General features: G+C 38.2%; 1 protein-coding gene across 1 annotated transcript in view; it reads right to left on the bottom strand.

Annotated features, from left to right (window-relative positions):
- Nucleotides 1-20,214, bottom strand: part of LOC117291376 (ankyrin repeat and IBR domain-containing protein 1-like) — an 84,670-nt gene that overhangs the window by 39,897 nt on the left and 24,559 nt on the right. The window contains exons 4-17 of the mRNA XM_033773027.1: nucleotides 20,005-20,061; nucleotides 18,594-18,719; nucleotides 17,809-17,865; nucleotides 16,933-17,050; nucleotides 15,709-15,872; nucleotides 14,432-14,520; nucleotides 11,411-11,555; nucleotides 9,427-9,611; nucleotides 8,722-8,810; nucleotides 7,713-7,843; nucleotides 6,778-6,912; nucleotides 5,417-5,573; nucleotides 3,139-3,275; nucleotides 151-378 (exon numbers count right to left, since the gene is read on the bottom strand). Of these exons, the coding sequence (XP_033628918.1) occupies nucleotides 151-378; nucleotides 3,139-3,275; nucleotides 5,417-5,573; nucleotides 6,778-6,912; nucleotides 7,713-7,843; nucleotides 8,722-8,810; nucleotides 9,427-9,611; nucleotides 11,411-11,555; nucleotides 14,432-14,520; nucleotides 15,709-15,872; nucleotides 16,933-17,050; nucleotides 17,809-17,865; nucleotides 18,594-18,719; nucleotides 20,005-20,061 (1,818 nt within the window). The remainder of the gene's footprint in view (nucleotides 1-150; nucleotides 379-3,138; nucleotides 3,276-5,416; nucleotides 5,574-6,777; nucleotides 6,913-7,712; nucleotides 7,844-8,721; nucleotides 8,811-9,426; nucleotides 9,612-11,410; nucleotides 11,556-14,431; nucleotides 14,521-15,708; nucleotides 15,873-16,932; nucleotides 17,051-17,808; nucleotides 17,866-18,593; nucleotides 18,720-20,004; nucleotides 20,062-20,214) is intronic.

Raw genomic sequence — 20,214 nt, 5'->3', positions numbered from 1 at the left:
GTAGCCGCCGATTCGAATACAACTACATTTGCAGAGGCAAACTGGTGTAAGAACTTCATTCATGAGGTTAAGAAAACCAACCAAGGACTGATTAAAAAAAAAAAAAACACCTCAAGAGCTTTTATTTTATTTTCTAAAAAATTATCAAACCTCTTCATCCGAGTCACTATCCCAGCTTGACTGGTGGTGGTTTGATGGCCGTCGCGGGGGCCGAGGGGGCGTGTCCGGGGGTAGAAGACCTTTACTGACGGCAGAGAGGAACTCATGACGCTTACGTAGCACCAGCTGAGCAGCTTGGACTATTTTATGGCGCGGGGTGCGGAGGTAGTGACGAGCCACCATCTGGGAGAGAGTTTCTGTGGCCTCCTCAAGCTCATTCTAAAAAAAAATATATAATAATAATAAAAATAATAATAATACTAACTAGTTCTCATAAAGTGCATTATAATAAACCATTCATAAATACCTAAGACAGTTTATCCATTCTGATTGGTCGAGAGGGCATCCTGTGGGGTTGTTTGAACAGATGATATAACACCAGTAAAAAGTGTTGAAACATGGGCGTGACACGTGAGTTTGCACCTGTGCTTATAAGACAGTTTCTTCATTCCTATTAGTCGAGAGCAACGGCTGAAACAGTATCGTGCGATACCCACGATGCGCACATCATCTCCTTATAAGGAGTTGTTTACCCGAGGGCTTTAACATTTCATAGCTGGAGGGGTGTTGTGTTGAAAGAAATCATTGAAGAATTCTTATTTTTGCATTTATTTTACCTTTTGACCAAGAAGTGTTGATGTTTTTTGACCGAAAAGGTATTTATGAATGGGAATCAAAGTGTGTTGAATCGGTTTTCAACTAGTGGTTTAAACCCGCCGAGGCCTGGTTCTTTATAATTTACCTCGACTTCGTCTTGGAAAAATTATCAAGTCCAGGCCTCGGCGCCGGTTTAAACAACTAGTTGAAAACCATCTTCACCACACATTGATTCCCTTATTCATATATAGTGCATATCACCGAAATGTCCCTACAATGTATGCGCTGGCAAGATTTTTCTACAAGGTATTATGTGTTGCTACGTGTTGAAGTATGAGACCTATTCCTTTACCCAGCACCATGTGATGGTTTACAAGGTGCTGTGGCGCAATTTGCTGCCAATCAAACCAGGAACATCACAGCGAACCCCTTCTCTTAAAGACACTGGACACTATCGCCACATCGGTAATTGTCAAAGACCAGTATTCTCACATGCTGTATCTCAACAAATGCACAAAATAACAAGCCTGTGAAAATTTGAGCTCAATTTTCATAATAGCGAAAAAACACCCTTGTCACACGAAGTTGTGTACTTTCAGATGCTTGATTTCGAGACCTCAAAATCTAATTCTGAGGTCTCGAAATCAAATTCGTGGAGAATTGCTTCTTTCTCAAAAACTACGTTACTTTAGAGGGATCCGTTTCTCACAATGTTTTATTCTATCAACAGCTCTCCAATACTCGATACCAATTAAGGTTTTATGCTAAAAAATTATTTTGTGTAATTACCGATAGTGTCCACTGCCTTTAATGACAGGTGCACTGAGTTCTTTTACATGCATTCACAACACGAAAGTCCTATTGCTTTACGTCCCATCCAAATAACCGTCTCAATGCGCTTTACATTAGGGCCCTGCAGCTGATTTCACGAAACGCTAGGATCAATCCTATCTCGAGTTAGGACGAGTAACCCGTCCTAAATTAGGATGGGTTCAATGCGTCCTACGTATTTGGATACGGAACTGAACCCATCCCAAGTCCTCAGATTAATCGTAACTTAGGAAGAGTTTGGTGAAATCGACGGCTGGTCCTCTGGGCCAATAATATTCCTTTAATCTTTCTCAGCCCCTAGAAAGTATACAGCCCTGGGCTGCCATGGCGCTCTTGCGACTTTTACATACACAAAAATCCACCTCTACCCTTGCAAGTACCCATGTTACCCCTGGGTGAAAAACACAAGTGTCATGACCGGGTTTGGAACCCACACTCTGATGAATTAACCACAATTTTGATGTTAAAACCACTTGACCATGACACCCTACAATGCAATTATTCCAGCAAGGTGTTCAATTTGCCAAAAAATGTTTGCCTAATCACATCCTAAGGGCTTGTGGAAGGACGTCTACGTCCCTTGCAATCTTTGGATAATAAAGTTCAAGTAATTCAAATTCTTCACAACCGGTACATTTTTGGCAGTCTGTTAGAAAATCCACTTCATTTATTAATTCAAGAGCCAAATTCCTCTCAAATTTGCTTGGCCACGAACCATTTTGCTAATGAAGTATCTAAAAAGCCAGAATATAGTGTAAATGTGCAAACGTAGGGCAGCAATAACAACAAATGTGTGCAAATACAATACAATACAATACAACTGCAACTTCACCAAAAAAGAGGAAATTACAAAATTGGAATGATTTTGTACGGTATTTTCAAATCTTGAATGGTAAAACTGAGATTTAAAAAAGAGGAAATCAGCTGATACGAGGAGCAGTTGCATGACTCAGAACAGTAGGAACGCTTTATTCCAGTGCATGCTCTGGACCATTCCAGTCCAATTGGGACCTTCAAAATACTAATTCAATAGTGTGGGATTTCTCCCGTACTGCGGCACAAAGATGCGGTCGAGCTAACTGTTCTCGATCTGGATAAATATTCTCAACGCTCTAAATAGAGCTAAACGAAACGAGAAGAGAAGATGATGAAGAAATTTCAGTTTTAGATGTGGGAGGAAAACCCCAGAGATTTATTCCGGGGAAAACCCACGCAGTCAAGTAGGAACTGAAAACCTAATCCACAGAGTGCCTCCAATGGGAAGGCGAGGAATTTTGGGTGTGTACCCACATAAACGTTCTTATGCACCTAGATTATGTCCCACTTTTGAGACACCCTCTAAAAATACCAGCTCAAATGTAATATTTATATTTCTTTTGACTAGACATGTGTACTTATTGGGATTAGATGTTGGTCTGTGATATAATCACATAATCCTATGTGGTCTCCAGGAATTACCACACTTGATTACTGGTTACATCTATGAATCATCTATGAATAATCCATCAAATATCAAACCGAAAATCTAAGTAAAGAAATAATTGCACATACCTGCATGAATTCAAATATCTGTTTGCTTCCGCCCCTATCCTGGAGGTAGTATCCATAGGGATAGGAGAATCTAAGAATCCGCCGAGCTCCAAGCAGCTCAAGAATAGACTCCTCAATAAACTTGGTGGACTCCGAACCTGTGTATTGGAGCAATGGAAGATCACAAACAGATGTGTCATCTTTGTTTGTTTGTTTGTTTGTTTGTTTTTTGGGGTGTTTGTTTGTTTGTATGTTAATAATAATAGTAATAATAATAATAATAATAAACCGTTCTTATAAAGCGCATTACACACGGAGTCCCAAAGCGCTGTACAAAGTCAAAATAGAAAAACAAACAAAACTAGTTAGAGTTTAACATGTGAGTTTTGATAAGGCGTTTGAATATATCCAGTGTTAAGATGATCTCCCCATCTAGTGACCTCGGCAAACTCCCACAAGAGGATACAAACACAAAGCTGGCAACAACCAAACTCTCTCAAACAAGCATTGGTTTAGCGTCTATGATTATAAATTGCACAAATCAAGAAATTTTGAATCAGTAACAAGACGAAAATACTGAAATCAGCGACTAGCTGGGGGGATTCGAACCCAAAACCTTGTAATTGCAAGTCCTGCAGTCTAACCAATGGACCACATTGGGGCTCAAGCTAATGTACGTCTCTTTGGTATTAATTTCTTTTGATTTAACTGAGGGAATCACAACGGGGTTGAAGCCAAGCTGTCTGACACAACTCCAACTTTATGCAAAAAATGTAGACACGATTTTATCGACCAACCTGTAAATTTGGTATAGCCTATTTGTGACCCGCTCTATCGTAATGAGGAATATCGAGTAAAGTCTCGTTTTGTGTAATTTGACACCCAACATAATCATAACAACAAATTATTGAAATTATTGAACTTTTTTAATTTTTAATTTCTGCACTTTGGAATGCCTAAATCTCGATTAAACTTACTATGGTCTTACAGTACCTTTTCGTCAAAAGATTAATAAAGATGTAAAAACAGACCATTTCTGAGCCATGTTCTTGTCGTAATTATCAAAAAAAATTCAAAATCCCACGGGACAGACAGTGAACATTCATTGAAATCACTGAATTTGCGAGCTTCCGGAAACTTTAAATGCAACTTGCAGAGCGCCACCAAGAGTACCATTGGAAAGCGAAAGATTAGAGGTGTCTAAATATAGCCACCAAAAAACACGTGTGAACACTGCACGGGGTTCAAAGGTCACCAAAGGCAAACCCTGTTTTATCAGTCGATGACATCTCTCATTCATTGATCCGCGTTGCGAGATTTAGTATGGCTCACAGACCGAGGCTTCTGTTTATCCATGTAGCGTGAGAGTCCGATCACCCGGCCCGGTCTTGTTGCCATAGCTAGCTGCAGCACTGGTAATCCGACACTGTACACACGTATTACACAGCGCGGGTACCATCATGCACATGTAGGATTGGATACACGTTACGTGTGGAACAGTGGAATGTTTATCGAAAGTTGGAAAAAACAGTGTCTAATTTCCATCATTGTTTCGTGGTTTTTTAAGGTTGAATTATTCCAAACCCAAATAATTCTGAATGTTAAAGGAAAAATCTTTCAGTTAAACTTCGTGTTGGGTAAGAAAAATCGCTAAAATCATGAGAAACATGCACAGGAAAATGGCGAATATTCACTGGTCTTCATCACGCCGAGTATACCCGGGGGAATTAACGTGATGCAGCATCGCTGACAGCAGCTGTCCTTACTCTGTTGTCACGAAACAAAACTCGCATTTCAAGTTGGAAATATCATAGCAAATTGCTCTAAAATTTCAGGTCAAATTTATTGTTGAAATTGTCTACACATTATAACTTAACTTATCGTTGGTTTGTTTGTCTGACTACGGGGGGTTAAAAATCAATTTTTTCATTTCGTAAACAAAAATTATTTTAATGAGTGCGTTAGACGACGCGTTTGTTAAAACAAATTCTTCTGGCGTTTATGTTTTCCAAAACGGGTCGTAAAATTAAGCGTCAATGTCGTCCCAAATTCCACATTATTTCAGACAGGAAGGTCGTATAATCTTGATTCTTGTTTTATTTAAAATGTTATGATTTGCTTGTTTGGAATAGGATGATAAACGCAAAAATGAAATTGACTCGATATTCCTCATTACGATAGAGCGGGTAACATTTAATAAAAAATATTATTCATATTTTATGAAGCAAAACTTAAATTGGAAATCAGAAGAATATTATGCCTCTTAATAGCATTAAATGAACATGGCCGCAGTTTTTACCTGTAGGCCCAGACCGGGATGCAAGCTTCCTCATTTTAATGGGTGCCTTCCGGAGTAAAGGTTCTTCTAGACTGTGGCTGTGTCCGTGATTCTTGAACCGAGTGTAGAAATGAATGAATCGATTCAGCTCCTGCATGTCTCTGTGCTTCTTCTCCGCCTGGGAAAAAAAAAAAAAAACCTTTCTAAATTATCGGTATTAAGGTGCTTTCACATAGTCGGACATGCAATGATAATTGCCAAATTCTTTTCATTGCAAGCATCAGCAATAGCTAGTAGTGGGCTGTGGCCAATAGGTTAAGAACACCGGAAATCAACTCTGGTATTTCTGATCAGCAAAGTGTGGGTTTGAGTCCTGGTTGAGACACTTGTGTCCTTGAGCTGGGGTGGATTTCACAAAGAGTTAAGACTAGTCTCATCTTGAGTTAGGGCAAGCTACTCGTCCTAACTAAGGACTAGCCATGCGTTTTTAATATCTCCTATTCATTCATTCAGTCGATGCGGAGCATCGGATGATGGCCCTCCAAACACGTTGGTCCTCCATTGCTGTACGTAGCTCTTCCCGACGCAGTCCAGAGTCCCGGCACAAGGTGTCCACATAGGTGGTTTGCGGTCTACCTCGGGAACAGTGACCTTGAGTAGGGGCCCAAAGCACAAGCTTGCTCGCTGCCAGCTCATCATGTCTGAGACAGTGACCTGCTAGTCTCAGCCTTCTTGCCCTAATCTTGGTGCTAACTCTCGGCAGCCCACCGTAGAGCTCCAGGTTTGTGACATGCCTCTCCCAATGAATCTGTTTAACAGAGCGAAGCATTCTCGTATAGCAGCCGTCCAGTCTCTTTTCTAGACGACTGGCTAGTGTCCAGGACTCACATCCATAAAGCAGTACTGATTCCACAGTGGCAGTAAAGAACTTCACCTTCAGGGACTGGGACATCTGACTTGACCATATGTTCTTCCTAAGTTGGGACTAGTCCTAACTCTTTGTGAAATCGACCCCTGGACACTTAACCATTTCTGCTACATCCTTCAGATGGGACAAAAAGCGGTTGATCCTGAGTGTTGTGTACAATGCACACAAAATAATCTAATGCACTTAACGTAACGAGAAAGGGTTCATCCCTGTGTTCCGGGTTGATTTGCTGCATATTGAGCCACAGCACCTTGTAAACCATTGGTGAATTCATCTAGTCAGCAAACAATAGCCGAAAAACCAGTCCCCCAAAATATACTTTACAGGGTACTTTTACCGGTAACCTGTTTCTTCTTAGCATAATTGGTGTGTGCTTAGCGTAGTGGTGTGCCTGAATCTTCATAAAATAAATGGATTAACACATTTTTGAAGAAAAACAATTCTTGTCGCTTACGTCCGTTAGAAGATTCTCTGCTTTCTCTTCCACTTTGGTGACGACCTCAAACCGATTACATCTGAAGTATCCTCCCGTCTCGGAGCTGTGCTTGCTCCAAGCTTCTTGGCATACCCAGCAGAAGTCATGTTTGCACTGTAACACAAGATGGAGATTTTAGTATGTGCAGGCTGGTAAAGTTTACCTATCATTCAAAAATCATATTGACTTAATGACTAGTCAGACAGTAGGCAGGATAGGGATTATATTGACTGGTCAGACAGTAGAAGGGATGTGGATGATATTGACAAGTCCGACAGTATGAAAAGTAAGATTAATATTGACTGGTCAGAATGAAGGGTGTAGGAGATTTTTAGCGACTGGACAGACAGTAGGAGGATTAGAGATAATATTGACTGGTCGGACAGTAAGAGGGATAGGGATAATGAAATAAATTGACTGGTCAGACAGTAGGAGGGATAAGGATGATATTGACTGGTCAGACAGTAGGATGGATAGGGACAATATTGACTGGTCAGACAAAATAAAGAATAAGAATGATATTGACTGGTCAGAATGAAGGATGTTAGAGAGTTGTATTGACTGAACAGACAGTAGGAGGAATACGGAAAATATTGCCACTGAAGAACAAAGTGTCGCCTCAAACGAACCACATATTTTAGATCAAAGGTCTCCAAAATCAGTAGTTTTCAATGGCTTTTCCTCACTATAAACAACAACTTTGTAATTTAATCAGAAATTAAATTAATGATCTTGACCAACTGGGTATTTTTTGGTATTAAAACTGAATTTTGATTTTTTTGTTTACCCTCCCATGATTTCAATTTTGTTTTACATTGAATATCCTGAATGGCCCCCTAAGAACGCTATTGACTGGTCAGATAGCAGGAAGGTAGGGATGATATTGACTGGTCAGATAGTAGGAAGCTTCTTACCTTTGTACATTTCATGTGATTGCACCCATCATTCTTCTGAATTGGAGCCATACACTTCGGGCAGGGCTTGGAGTTGGTTACCAGCCATAGACAGTTAGCGGCAACCTCAGTTTCTGTATCAGTGCTGGCCACTTCATAAACAAAAATGTCAAAAATATAATCCAATGGTTATATTTATGAGAAAATAGAAGTAGCTATTGCAAACTGCTTACCAACAAAACAAGACCTACATGTATGATATAAATAGTATAGTTTATGGCCAGAAGTTTCAACCCTAGCAGAGTCTTTCTCCAAAGCTAAACGACCCTTCGAGAAAAGACTCTGCTAGGGTCGAAACGTCAGGCTATTAACTTTTTTTTGCAGTTATATCTATTGTTAGATTTTTCTTCATAACCACTGATCAGCCGACTATGGAACATTGACAAACACCCTCTACAAGGCCTTTACTTCATTTTAAAACAAAGTTTCACATAAGTTTGGTGTATTACACGTACTTCCTTCGTTTCCACAATTTGCAGGTTCAAAAACTCATTCGGACAATGTTTCTTCTGTGTGCCAGTGATCCTGTGATTGTTCCTGTGGACCAGGCCATCGGGGCTACTGCTTACCGTAAGCATAGAATCAGTGCTTGCAGAAGCAGGGAAATCGACAAGCGTATTTTACAGGTTAGCAGGAAATTTTGGCTTGTGCGTACTTCACGTTTAAAGACATTCTTCGCTTACACAGCTAACAAAGAAAATCAATGCTTGCCTGCATGGTGGAGAATGGTGATCGTAAGCTTAGAATTCTGTGGTAAGCAGAGCCGTGAAAATGGGCCCTGTATAGAACCTTGATAATGGGGTGGCCATGTTGAGCTTTCTTTCATTCAAAATCAATGCAATCAAACCCAGCATGTGGTGCTTAATGTGGACTAAAATAGATTGACCAACATGACAGCGCAATCTTCATTGTCTCCAGAGAAAGATGGATGCCAACCATTTGGTATGAAGGAAGAGGCAAGTGATCTTACATTCTTCAGGTTTGATCTCAGCAATCTTGTCCAGCCATTTCTTCCAATTCTCACAGCTACACGGCTCGTGGGCATCACCGCTGCAATCCCTGGGGTTCAAAACAAGACGAAGAGAGGGTCAATAAAGTCTCAACAGAAGTTAAAACATCTTTTAAAATAGTTTTAGCAAATACACTAACAAATTGAACTAAAATAAAACAATTCTATTCAATTCAATTCTTTAAATTCATCACGCCAGCATGTAAATCATTTCCAGTTTTCACATAAAAACATGACAAGTCCCTTCCCATCACATCAGCACAATAAAAAAAGATTTTTTTAAAAAACAAAAACAGAAGTTTAACCACTCCCCAGAAGAACCCCAAATCAACTGATGTTTAAAGGGAATGTATACGTTTGGTAACCACTCCTAAAATTAATGACATTTAAAATGTGCAGCAACTCTCCATAGTATAAAATATTTTGAGAATCATTTCACTTTGAAGTAACGTGATAATGGAAAAAGATAACAGTTTTAAGCCCCAAAATTTGAATTTAAGCTGCTCCGGGAATTTTTGGCGACATCTCAAAAATGCTACCACCTTTTGAAATGAAATTTTCACAGGTTAGTTTTCTTGTGTATACCTTGATTTATAAAGGATTGAAACAATTGAACGGTTACAAAGCCCCATCCTCCAACCACCTCCTTCCGGAGTGTTAACTCACCAACAGAAGATATGACCCTGACCACAGTCCACAGCATGTGATATAGAGGGTGGGGATGAGGGGCTACTAGCCCCACTAGGTCTATTACTACTTGTTGTGGGAGACTCTACTTGAGGCATCTGCACTGCCCGACCGCAGCCTGCAACTGGGCACCACTTTAACTTTGGATTACTCTCCACAAATGCCTGTAAAATAAGAAATCGTTTCAGTCATTAGTCTTCTCCCTCTGATGTATCACTGTCAACATTTTATACTGGTGCCGGGTCTCACCAATAGTATCAATTTTTGCTTTTTACATTGGCCTCAAATCCATCACCCAGTGATACTCATGGTGCTTCGACATGGAAGTACCAATGTCAAATTATAGTGCGGGACTGCGGGAAACAATTGTGGCCTCTTACATAACGCTCTAATCTGTCACTCATTGACGCTCATGGTGTTTCTACATTCAGGGGTGAGAGTCATTGATGATAAACTAAAAATTCTCTGTACAAAAATGTAAACCATATAATTTGATTTGATTTTTGGTTTTGGATTTTGACCAAAATTGCACTTTAAGGGTTTAAAAAATGGAATTTTACATCCTTTTAATGTGAGGTCAGATACTTCCAATGATGTTATGTTTCAAATCTTGCTCAGAAAGAGTATCAAATATTTAACGCCATTTTAACCTTACCAGAGACTTGTGATTTTGTCCCCCCTTTCATAATGACTTGTTCTATTTGCAAATGAGTGGCTTACATGTACTTAACTGAATTTGACCTTATGCCCCTCTTTAGTCAAATCATTCTTCATGAGACTTACTCATCAGTAGTTGATTACAAAACATTCTTCATTTTCTGGGAAAAACTTAATGTGACATGTGGATTAGGAAATGTAAAGAGAAAGACATTTCTGACTGCACATTTAAAACTAAAGACGAACTAAACCGGCAAGAGGAAATTAACTTAATGGACATTCTTAATCCTGTGGGAAGTTACAGAAACATTTAACCCTCGCCAGCTGCATTTGAATATTGCAAAAGATCACATTTTCCTATTCTGAAAACCTTTTGCTTTTTTAACAAATGTTGGCTTAAAGGGTTTGGGCACTTTCGGAACAGAAAAAAAAAAGTTCACAGATTTACGAATAACCTACAGGGTTTACAGAAGGTAATGGTGAAAGACTTCTCTTGATATATTATTCCATGAAATGCTTTACTTTTTGAGAAAACAAAGAAACAATTATCAATTCTCGATATCAAGAATTAAGGATTTATTTTATACACATGTCACGACCTGGCGAAACGTGCGGAAACAAGGGTGGGGTTTCCCGTTATTTTCTCCCGACTCCGATGACCGATTGAGCCTTAATTTTCACAGGTTTGTTATTTTATATATAAGTTGTGATACACGAAGTGTGGGCCTTTGGACAATACTGTTTACCGAAAGGGTCCAATGGCTTTAGGGGTTTGGGTACTTTTTGTGCGACACAAAACACAAAAGTCCACAGATTTACATTTAACTTACATAATTTAAAGATAATGATGGCAGAATCCTCTTATAAAATATTACTTGCTGAAGTACTGCAGATAAGTAATATTGAATAATGAATAACAATTTTAGTCTCAGTGGGACAAAAACTATTTTAGTATGTACAGCAAATTTGCGCGACTCTCCTGAAAACATTGCTCTGTGATTTTCATGAAGCTAAAACTTCTACAGGTAAATTATATTATACACATCTTCATTCACAATGAGTAGGGATTTGTGTCATGGCCATAACTGCTTCTTTTTGGGTCATGGTTTTTTAATCCCCCTATACTAGTTCTATTATATTAACTCTATGGTAGACAATAATAGAAAGCTTTCGTAGCAACAACAAATTCAACTACAAAGATCTGATGAAGTAGTTGTTGCTACGAAATCTCATGCAGTTTGTACGTAATCAGTTAGTCTTTAGGTGCTACTACCATGTTCCTTATAACTCTATGGATCATACTCACATTGATGTCGAACTGCAGGTACCGGCGAGCCATCTCGCAGGATACCAGTCTCTCTATAGCCTCAGCGGGTACCAGCCGGTCACAGTCATACGCTGGACACACTATATTGTGGGCATTTCCCTCCTTTATTTTACCACTCAAATATCTATATAAAAAAACATATACAATAATAATAATTAAGATATCAAGTCATTGAACCACAAGGGAAACTGACCAAGTATTTTATAAGTTTGGCTTCTAAAGATATTGACATGATAGAAAGACAGCCAACAAGATAGCTCAGTACGTAGAGCGCTGAACCCTTAATCCAGAGGTTGCAGGCTCAAATCCTTTTCCTGTAAATTTGACTTTGTTCAACCACAAATAATAACTTAGACTACATCTGTTTCAAATGAAAAATATGCTCTCGTAAATTCTAACAATATATTATCAATATGTGGTGAAGTTCATTATAAAGGCTGTCTGAGGTGCTAAATAAATTTTATCACAACCATTAAACTATTCTAATCCATTTGAAAAATGGATGGAAATATTTTACTTTTGCAAAACAGAGCCATAAACTTTTATTTATGAGCTTACAATCAATATTTATGACTTAGATACAATTTTTAGTAGTTACTGACAGATGGCATTTCTACTATAAACTCCAAAATTCAAAGGGAATTTTTTTTTTTTTTATACTGTTTTTTCGATTTTCGATAAACATTCCACTGGATTTCTACCTCCATGATAAAACATGGGCCCCACATTGCCGAGTAGTAACGATCGTCATAGCTTGGCTCTCTAAACATGCTGTGTAAGAACCTGTAATGTATGTATGTGTGAGGTTTCTCGTATGGTGCGCACATAGTGGAACCAAGCTAGCTATGACGTCACGTAGCAACAGCACTGGGTCGGGTTACCGCCTCGCTAAATAGATAAACAGATGACTCGGTATGTAAGCCATACTAATCTCGCGACGTGAGTTTTTATGAATGAGATAGGTCAACTGATGAAAACGGGTTTCCTTGAACCCCTGTAACAAGCAATGCAGTCGCCTTACGTGTTGACGTAATGTATATTTAGATAGATGAGGTCACTGGCTTCAAAAAAGTGTCTCTTGGTGCACTTTTGCGATGTGCTTGGGGCAGCCCTCGCAGATTCAAAAGGGGCAACTTTTGTCTATTTGGAGTTTCTTTCATTTTTTTTTTTTTTATAATTAGGACAAAAACATGGCTCAGAAATCATCTGTTTTTACATCTTTGTTAATCTTTTGACGAAACGGTAAGACCATAGCAAGGTTAATCAAGATTTAGGCAACCTAAAATTACACAAAATAAAACAAATTAAATTTTTAATTTTTTTTTGTTATGATTCACCGCTGCTTACTCGCTGACAGTTAGTTTTGCGCATGTGGGAAATTGTTGACGAGCGCCCTCTTGAGTCAAAATCGTAAACAAAACATAGCCTTTCAACCGTTGAAAACGATCTGGGGTCATCGCGATTTTTGACCAATTAAAAGCCAAGATGGAAAACTAAACATGAATATGCAATGAAGTTAGTTGCGATGGTCGGATTTTGAGTCGAATTGATCCTTCAAAATCTACGTAATGTGAATTTTCTTGTTGAGAAATAGACCTCACACGTAAGAAATATAACAACTGATGTGTTTTCCACTCAAAATTGAGAAAGCAAACCCTTTGAAAACAATTCCCTGTTTATTTTTGTAACACATGACGACGTTCTGGTGAAGAATTTTTATCAAGGGTAATGTACACAAGCATTGGGCAATTGCGCTTTTTGTGACGTGTGCACATTGTATAAACATTGTGCAGTGTATGCGTTTGTTAAGTTTGTATGTGAAACATGTAGGCCGCGTCAGAAAAACGTCGGTGGAATCCCACTGATTTTGATAATTCCAGAGAGGGTTTGCTGCTATATAAACGGAATAATTTGATAAAATAATAATTTTCCTCTACAACAAACATTGTTTTAATATCAGGGAAATTCAATTTTACTCACAACAGTCTAACAAAACTCATCGTTGACGTCATTCGGTCTCGCTTTTAAAGTAATAGAAACATGCACAAAACAGCGATGGGGTCACTGCTATGAATAATTCATCTCATGTTGGACTTTCTGAAAATCTCGCGCATGCGCAAAACTAATTGGCACTCGATGTAGAGCTCTGAACAGCGGTGGATTATGTTGGTTGTCAAATTACACGAAAGGAGACTTTACTCGATTTTCCTCATTTCGTCGGAGCGGGTCACATTTGAACTATTCTTTTTCATTTGAACAAAGGATGGAACAAATTTATTTTCAATACAGAACAATCAACTTTTATTGATGAGCTTACAATCCATATTTATAACTTAAGATATAATTTTTAGTAGTTGCTGACATATGGTATTTCTACTATAAATTAGAAAATTTAGCAAGTCTCGCGTATACAGGAAAGAGAAAACACATCAAACAAACAACTTTTTTTTTTAAATAATTTCCTTTTTTAACATATCTATGAAAAAAGCTCAAACTATAGGTATACAAATTGTAATGAGTTTTTTTATTGTTCAAAAACAAAGATTTCATTTCAGAAAAAATATGTTTTCTCACCCTAGACTTGCAGTCTACGGTGTGAATAGGGCTGTTAATGTTCTCTCTTATTTGTCAAGCCCCCATGGTATGTACGGTGTGCTGATTAGCTGGTAAGGTAAGGTTCATTTATTTGCAACCACATACGGTTGGATTCATTATAAAAAAAATACTAAAACTTACAAAATACATCACAAAAAATTTAAAATAATTAAACTATGTATTTACAAGTTTAGCATTCAAAAAGAAAATGAATTATCAAAGAATGGCCAGTAAAAAATATTACAATATATAGTAAGAGAGATAAACATCAAAATATTTAAAAAAAATACTAGAAAAAAAACCATTCTTAGCTGTACAGAACAGGGTACATCTAAATCAGACAAACCTTGGGGTAGAAATGTTACTGATTTGGGACAATTAAAGTTTATAAGACATCTACGTTACCTTTCCCAGCACTCTCTACAGAATTGATGATCACATGGAGTATCACTACTGATTTCCTCTACTGATACAGTAGATGTGCATATATCACACTGAAAAACAAACATAGAAATAAGAGGTCGATTGTCAATGTTCTTAAGATTTCTTTGGTCTTAACATCCAAGAAGGAAATGCATTATAATAACCGTTTGTCTTAGGCTTCACCTTTTCCCCACAGATATCCTCCTTTTTAGTCTGCCTAAAGGCCCGGTCCCACTGCTGATCACCAATAGACCCTTCCCATGAAATATGTAAATTGCACACAGCGCGTGCACACTAACATTTTGGTTGGCAAAATGAGGGAAAATCGCGCTGTTTTGTACATGGCTAATGACTGCGTGACGCAGACGCGATTGCGCGTCTGCTTAGTGCACAACTCTATGGCGTTTGCCAACCAATAAGGTCTGTACGCATGCGTAAATGTAATTAGCATATTTCATGGGAAGGGTCCATTATTAACTTGTTCTCCCTCTTCCCACCTTTGTTTTTGTATTTTGTGTTTCCTACTTATTGTGGTAAAACCAGCCCCTTCTCTCCAACCCTTTATTCATGTATTTCCCCTCGACTGCTTCTGTTACACTTTGTACCAGTTGATGTGTATTGTGTTGTGTTGTGTTGTCATTTTGCCTTCAAGAAAGACTCAGTCAAAACGTCGGGCCATTAACCATTTTTTTTTTTTTTTTTTTTTTTTAAGAAAATTGTAATATCCTTGGTAATTACTCAAAATAATTATCATCTTAAAACCTTTCTTGATTACGAGTAATGGGAAGTGACATAGTTTTCCAGAAAGAAGTCATTTTTCACGAATTTGATTTCGAGACCTCAAGTTTAGAACTTGAGGTCTCGAAATCAAGCATCAGAAAGCACACAACTCCGTGTGACAAGGGTGTTTTTTCTTTCATTATTATCTCGCAACTTCGACGACCTATTGAGCTCAAATTTTCACAGGTTTGTTATTTGATGCATATGTTGAGATACACCATCTGTGAAGACTAGTCTTTGACAATTACCAATAGTGTCCACTGCCTTTAAGTGACAGTACATTGAACAAATGAGGACGCTTTTAATGGTGAACTTCCTTGCATCTAATATTGACGGCCTGTGTGTTGTTTTCAATGGGCACATAAATAATAATAACAATGGAAATGCAACTTTTGCTTTAGTTGTTCTGTTCAAATACATTAGTTTGAATGCCTTGGTGAACTTTCCACACTAAGCGTTCTACTAAAAAGAGTACATACCACAATCTGCTCTTCTTGAGGTGTGATCTGTTTAGGTACTAGTGAAGTTAGTTTATGTTCCTCAGCGAAGCTGTCGAGGTTCTCTGGAGGTTTAACGCCACACTTCTCACAACATTCTGTTGGATTCTGAATCCAGGATTCTAATAATGCTTCCCTCGACCACTCTGCCAAATAAACAAGGGGAATATTCAATTAAAGGAACGTTACAGAGTTTGTAAGAAACAAAAATCGTGAAGATCACAGATTTACATAAAACTTACACGGTCTAATGATGATGATATTAGAAAACATCCCTTGAAATATTTTTGTCTGAAATATCATATTTGATGAGAAATAAATAATCTGATTTCGCGTTTGGAGTTTATCGCTCAGTGAGCGTTTTATTCATTTTTGTTTTGGCATCGATGCAATGCAAAATTTGTAATCGGTTTTTCACTATTCTCTCGTGACCAAGATGGCCGATCGATCTCAAACTTCTACAGATTTGTCAGTTTATGTATGTGGTGGATAACATAAAGTGCTTACACTACAAGCAACTGTTTTGCTAGCAAAATGTTCCTTTAAATAGACAAATCAAAATCTTTGAAAATTCCCTTACCCCCACACCCCAACCCACCCCCATCAAAAAAAGAAATGGCTCAAACAGTAATGGTTGAAACAGTGCTGTGTATTAAGAGAGTTGCAGCATGGAGGGACTAGTTTTCTAGGTGTCGTAGATGCTGGACGCCATTTTAATAATAATAATAATAATAATAATAACCTTTGCCAAAGGATACAAAGCGCCAGGTATTATTACTGCAAAGAAGTGGGACGAAGTTTGAGATATAAGACCTAATCCTTAGCACCATGTAATGGTTTAAAAGGTGCTGTGGCGCAATATGCTGCCAATCTAGCCAGCAACACCGGGGCGAACACCTTCTCTTTACGATAAGTGCACTGGGTTAATTTTCCAGACACTGCAGTTTTCCTCTAGTCACTTCTATGAGGAAAATGTAAATTTGTATAAGGAACTTTGCAGACGGGCACCACAGAAAAAGCACGGGGCACCACTGCAATTTCTTGTTTGTGTGGACCATTGTATTCTACTTTTACAACATCTTCCTACCCATATGCATTTTTTAACAAACAGTTACAAACGCTTTTTACAGACCAACTCGACCAATCCAAGGCACTGTGTTTCTTTAATCACAATTTTCATTGTCAGATGTCATTCTAGAAACGTACCATAGTTTCTTAGTAGCGCCTCTGCTGTGAATAGAGGAACTCTCAGCATATCCGCTGTCTCTACGACCACCAGATCCTTAGCTTCTTGAAGCTCCTGTAACCTTAGACCAGAGTACGTCTAGAAAAACAAAAAACAAAAAGAGTCTTTAAACAAGTGATATGTTATCATTCAAACATCATCTTAAGACTCATCGTTTCTTACTTTCATTTGAACCAGTGATTTGCTAGCGACCAGCACCTTTGAATGGTCCTCCAGACACTGTGCTCCATATAAATTTTCTGTTACTATTATTATTAAGTTCAAGGGCGAGAGTCATTGCTGGCAAAAAGGTTTGAAACCAGAATCCAGCGGCATTTTGAAATGATGTCAGTTTGACCTTTTACAATGTACTAGCTTCACAAGTAACGTCAGACGTAAAGAAGACCACATCGAGAAATGCTGTCAAAGGAAGCATCTACAAACTGCTGCTTCGTCGTGATCATCTGTCCTAACTGCCGTCGTGACAGTGACTCCTAGCTAGGCCTTGCAAGTCACAGATGCAAGTGCCACTAACTACCCAAGCTAATCAGTGTCCCCCTTTTCATAACTCCATTGCCTTTCGAGACGGATGGAGGCCTACTAGCCTCTCGAGTTACAGATTTTAAGAAGCTTCTTGGAACAGTTAGAGAAGCCAGTCTAAGAGCAGGAAGTCAACAGCCATCTTTTTTTCAACAGAAACAACAAGAAACTCTGAAATTTCAAACCTTTTTTTAAATATTAATACAATATTCTCCTTGCAGAGAAACTTAATACTTTCCTAAAGTAAAAGTGAAGACCTTTCTTTCTTTCTTTGAAATGCTTGATGTTCCATCATCTTTATATCAATATGAACTTACCTCTTCATATTGAATTGCACCAACTTCTTCAGAAGCCTCTTCTTCTTCTTTGTTCGGCTGAAAGGAAAGAATGATTCTTAACAATTAGACCAAGACAATCTTTCAAACAAAATACAATTTTGAGATATTCCTTAGTTTCTCCAAATGAAAAGAGTGTTTAAAGGGAAAGTACACGTTTGGTAGTTACTCAAAACAAATATTAACTTAAAAACTGACTTGATAATGGGCATTGGGATGGGATACACCAAGTGAGGACACTGGTCTTTGACAATTACCAGACGTGTATCTTCCCTTTAATCCTCCTACAGTATGACCATTTAATCTCATTCAAAGTGGTCATTAATGATATTGTGTGGTGAATGTATATACACAGCACAGTCAACCCTCCTACTGTCTGACAAGTAAACATCATCCATTGTGGTTTTTGAATTACTAACTATGCCAGCCTGCAATGTGGTACATTGTTTTGAATGCATCTACAGTTATCCGTTAACCCTCCGACTGTCTGAGCAGACACTGTGATCCACTGTGGTATTGCATGATTCACACCATGTGGTAGATGCATCTACACAGTACACAGTCAACCCTCCTACTATCTGATCATTCAATATCATCCACTGGTGTCTTGAATGATGAACTATGCCAGCCTGCAATATGATACAGTATAATCAATGCATCTACACAGGATCCCATAGTCTCATTCCCAGAAATATTGAAATAAAAAATTTTTTAAAAAAATTGCAGTGTTGAAAACTTCAATTTAAAATTCCAACCAGGACACTCACAGAGAAGACCATTTTGGATTCCAGCAGCTGAGCGATGTCAACATGCTGGTGCCTCTCCGCACAGTCGCATGGTGTATCTTTATCCATGTTCTCCACAAACATGGACGCTGCATGCTCAAGTAACATCTGTAAATAAAACAGAAACAATCAGTCATCTACACCTAATATCTAGCAAGTATGTAGCACTCTGATCTACAAGTACAACGAATATTCGATCCGAGGTCCACAGGGGTGGAAGGCAGGGGCGCAGTGGAATTCTCTCCCAGCATTAATCAGACAATCACCCACCGTAGACAACCTAAAACATCAACTAAGTTCCAGTAGTCTACTGTGCTGGATATCCACCAGATGGGAGTTTGCACAGTAGCATACAGATACAGAACAGAGGGAAAGTTGACTTCCTACCAAAACTGTTATAACATGAACATGCGACACCCGTTTTATCTTGCCAGTGCTCTACCAACTGAGCTATCTAGCCCTAGTTTATTTACTATTAATTCGGGTGGTTAAGCTGTCTGATACCCCTTTAAATGAGAACAAAAAAGATCTTCAAATGTTGACTTTAAGTTGAGTCTAGTGATTGTCTTTCAATGTCTTTCAATTCTGTCAAAATCAATACGACAAATGAGATAAATACAAACAGTTTACATGTAAAACTCTGCAGAAAGTTCTTTCTCAATAAGATTTTTTGTGTCTAGAATTTATTTTGGTCCAGTACACATTTTGAGCTTGAAGCCCTGCAGTCATGTGGGAATTTACACAAAGTTCAAGCCATGACTAGACTACAGAGAGTACAAAACACAGATATGCGGGTATCTTTCAATCAATAAGATCGGCCAAGCATGGTAAAACCACTCTAGTGTGACTTTGTGAAGTGATGTCATAACACATCCATAATATCATATCAACTTTCAGGATATTGAATCCGCACACACTTGGCCAGAGACAAAAAAAAAAAACATTTATCATACACTTTCAATAATTTATTGTGAAGCTGCCAACCTGGTGTATCTTGGGGACAGACTTTCATGTTGTTTTTAGTCGAATTCGAATCATTTCAACGAAACATTCTGGGAAAGACTTCTATAGGACTTCCTTGGCAAAATCCTTAGCAACAAAGTACTGAGAAAACCTGCTTAATACACATCGGTGTACAATGGTGTATGGGCAAAAACAAATAAAACTTATTGTTTGGTAAATGGACTCTTACAAGCACTTTTACATCAACATCATAGACTAAAAGAAAACTAGATAACTTCTAGTACAAGAGACAGGTTACCAGTCTCAAACGGCTAACATTAAATGAGTCAGGTAACAAGATGCCTAACAAATATGATTTACTTCTACTTTAGACAGGTATTCTGTACTATACTAGACAGGTAACCAGATGATAAATAAAACAAACATTTACCTCTACTATAGACAGGTAACCAGACTGTGCTGAATAGTGCAAGGCTGTATTCCCATCCTGCGTAGAAAAAAGAACAAATATGAGTTTCAATGGATTTGTTGAAATCTTTCATTAAATTTATGTCAGGGCTCAATGCATGTAGTATCAAGAAGAAATTATAATAAAAAAAATTAAAAAACACACATAAAGCGGCTGGGTCATCATGATCAA

This window comes from Asterias rubens, chromosome 6, assembly GCF_902459465.1.
Source record: "Asterias rubens chromosome 6, eAstRub1.3, whole genome shotgun sequence".
In the NCBI taxonomy this organism is placed as follows: domain Eukaryota; kingdom Metazoa; phylum Echinodermata; class Asteroidea; order Forcipulatida; family Asteriidae; genus Asterias; species Asterias rubens.
Note: the sequence above shows the minus strand (reverse complement) of the source record. Positions and strands in the feature narration are given on the sequence as shown.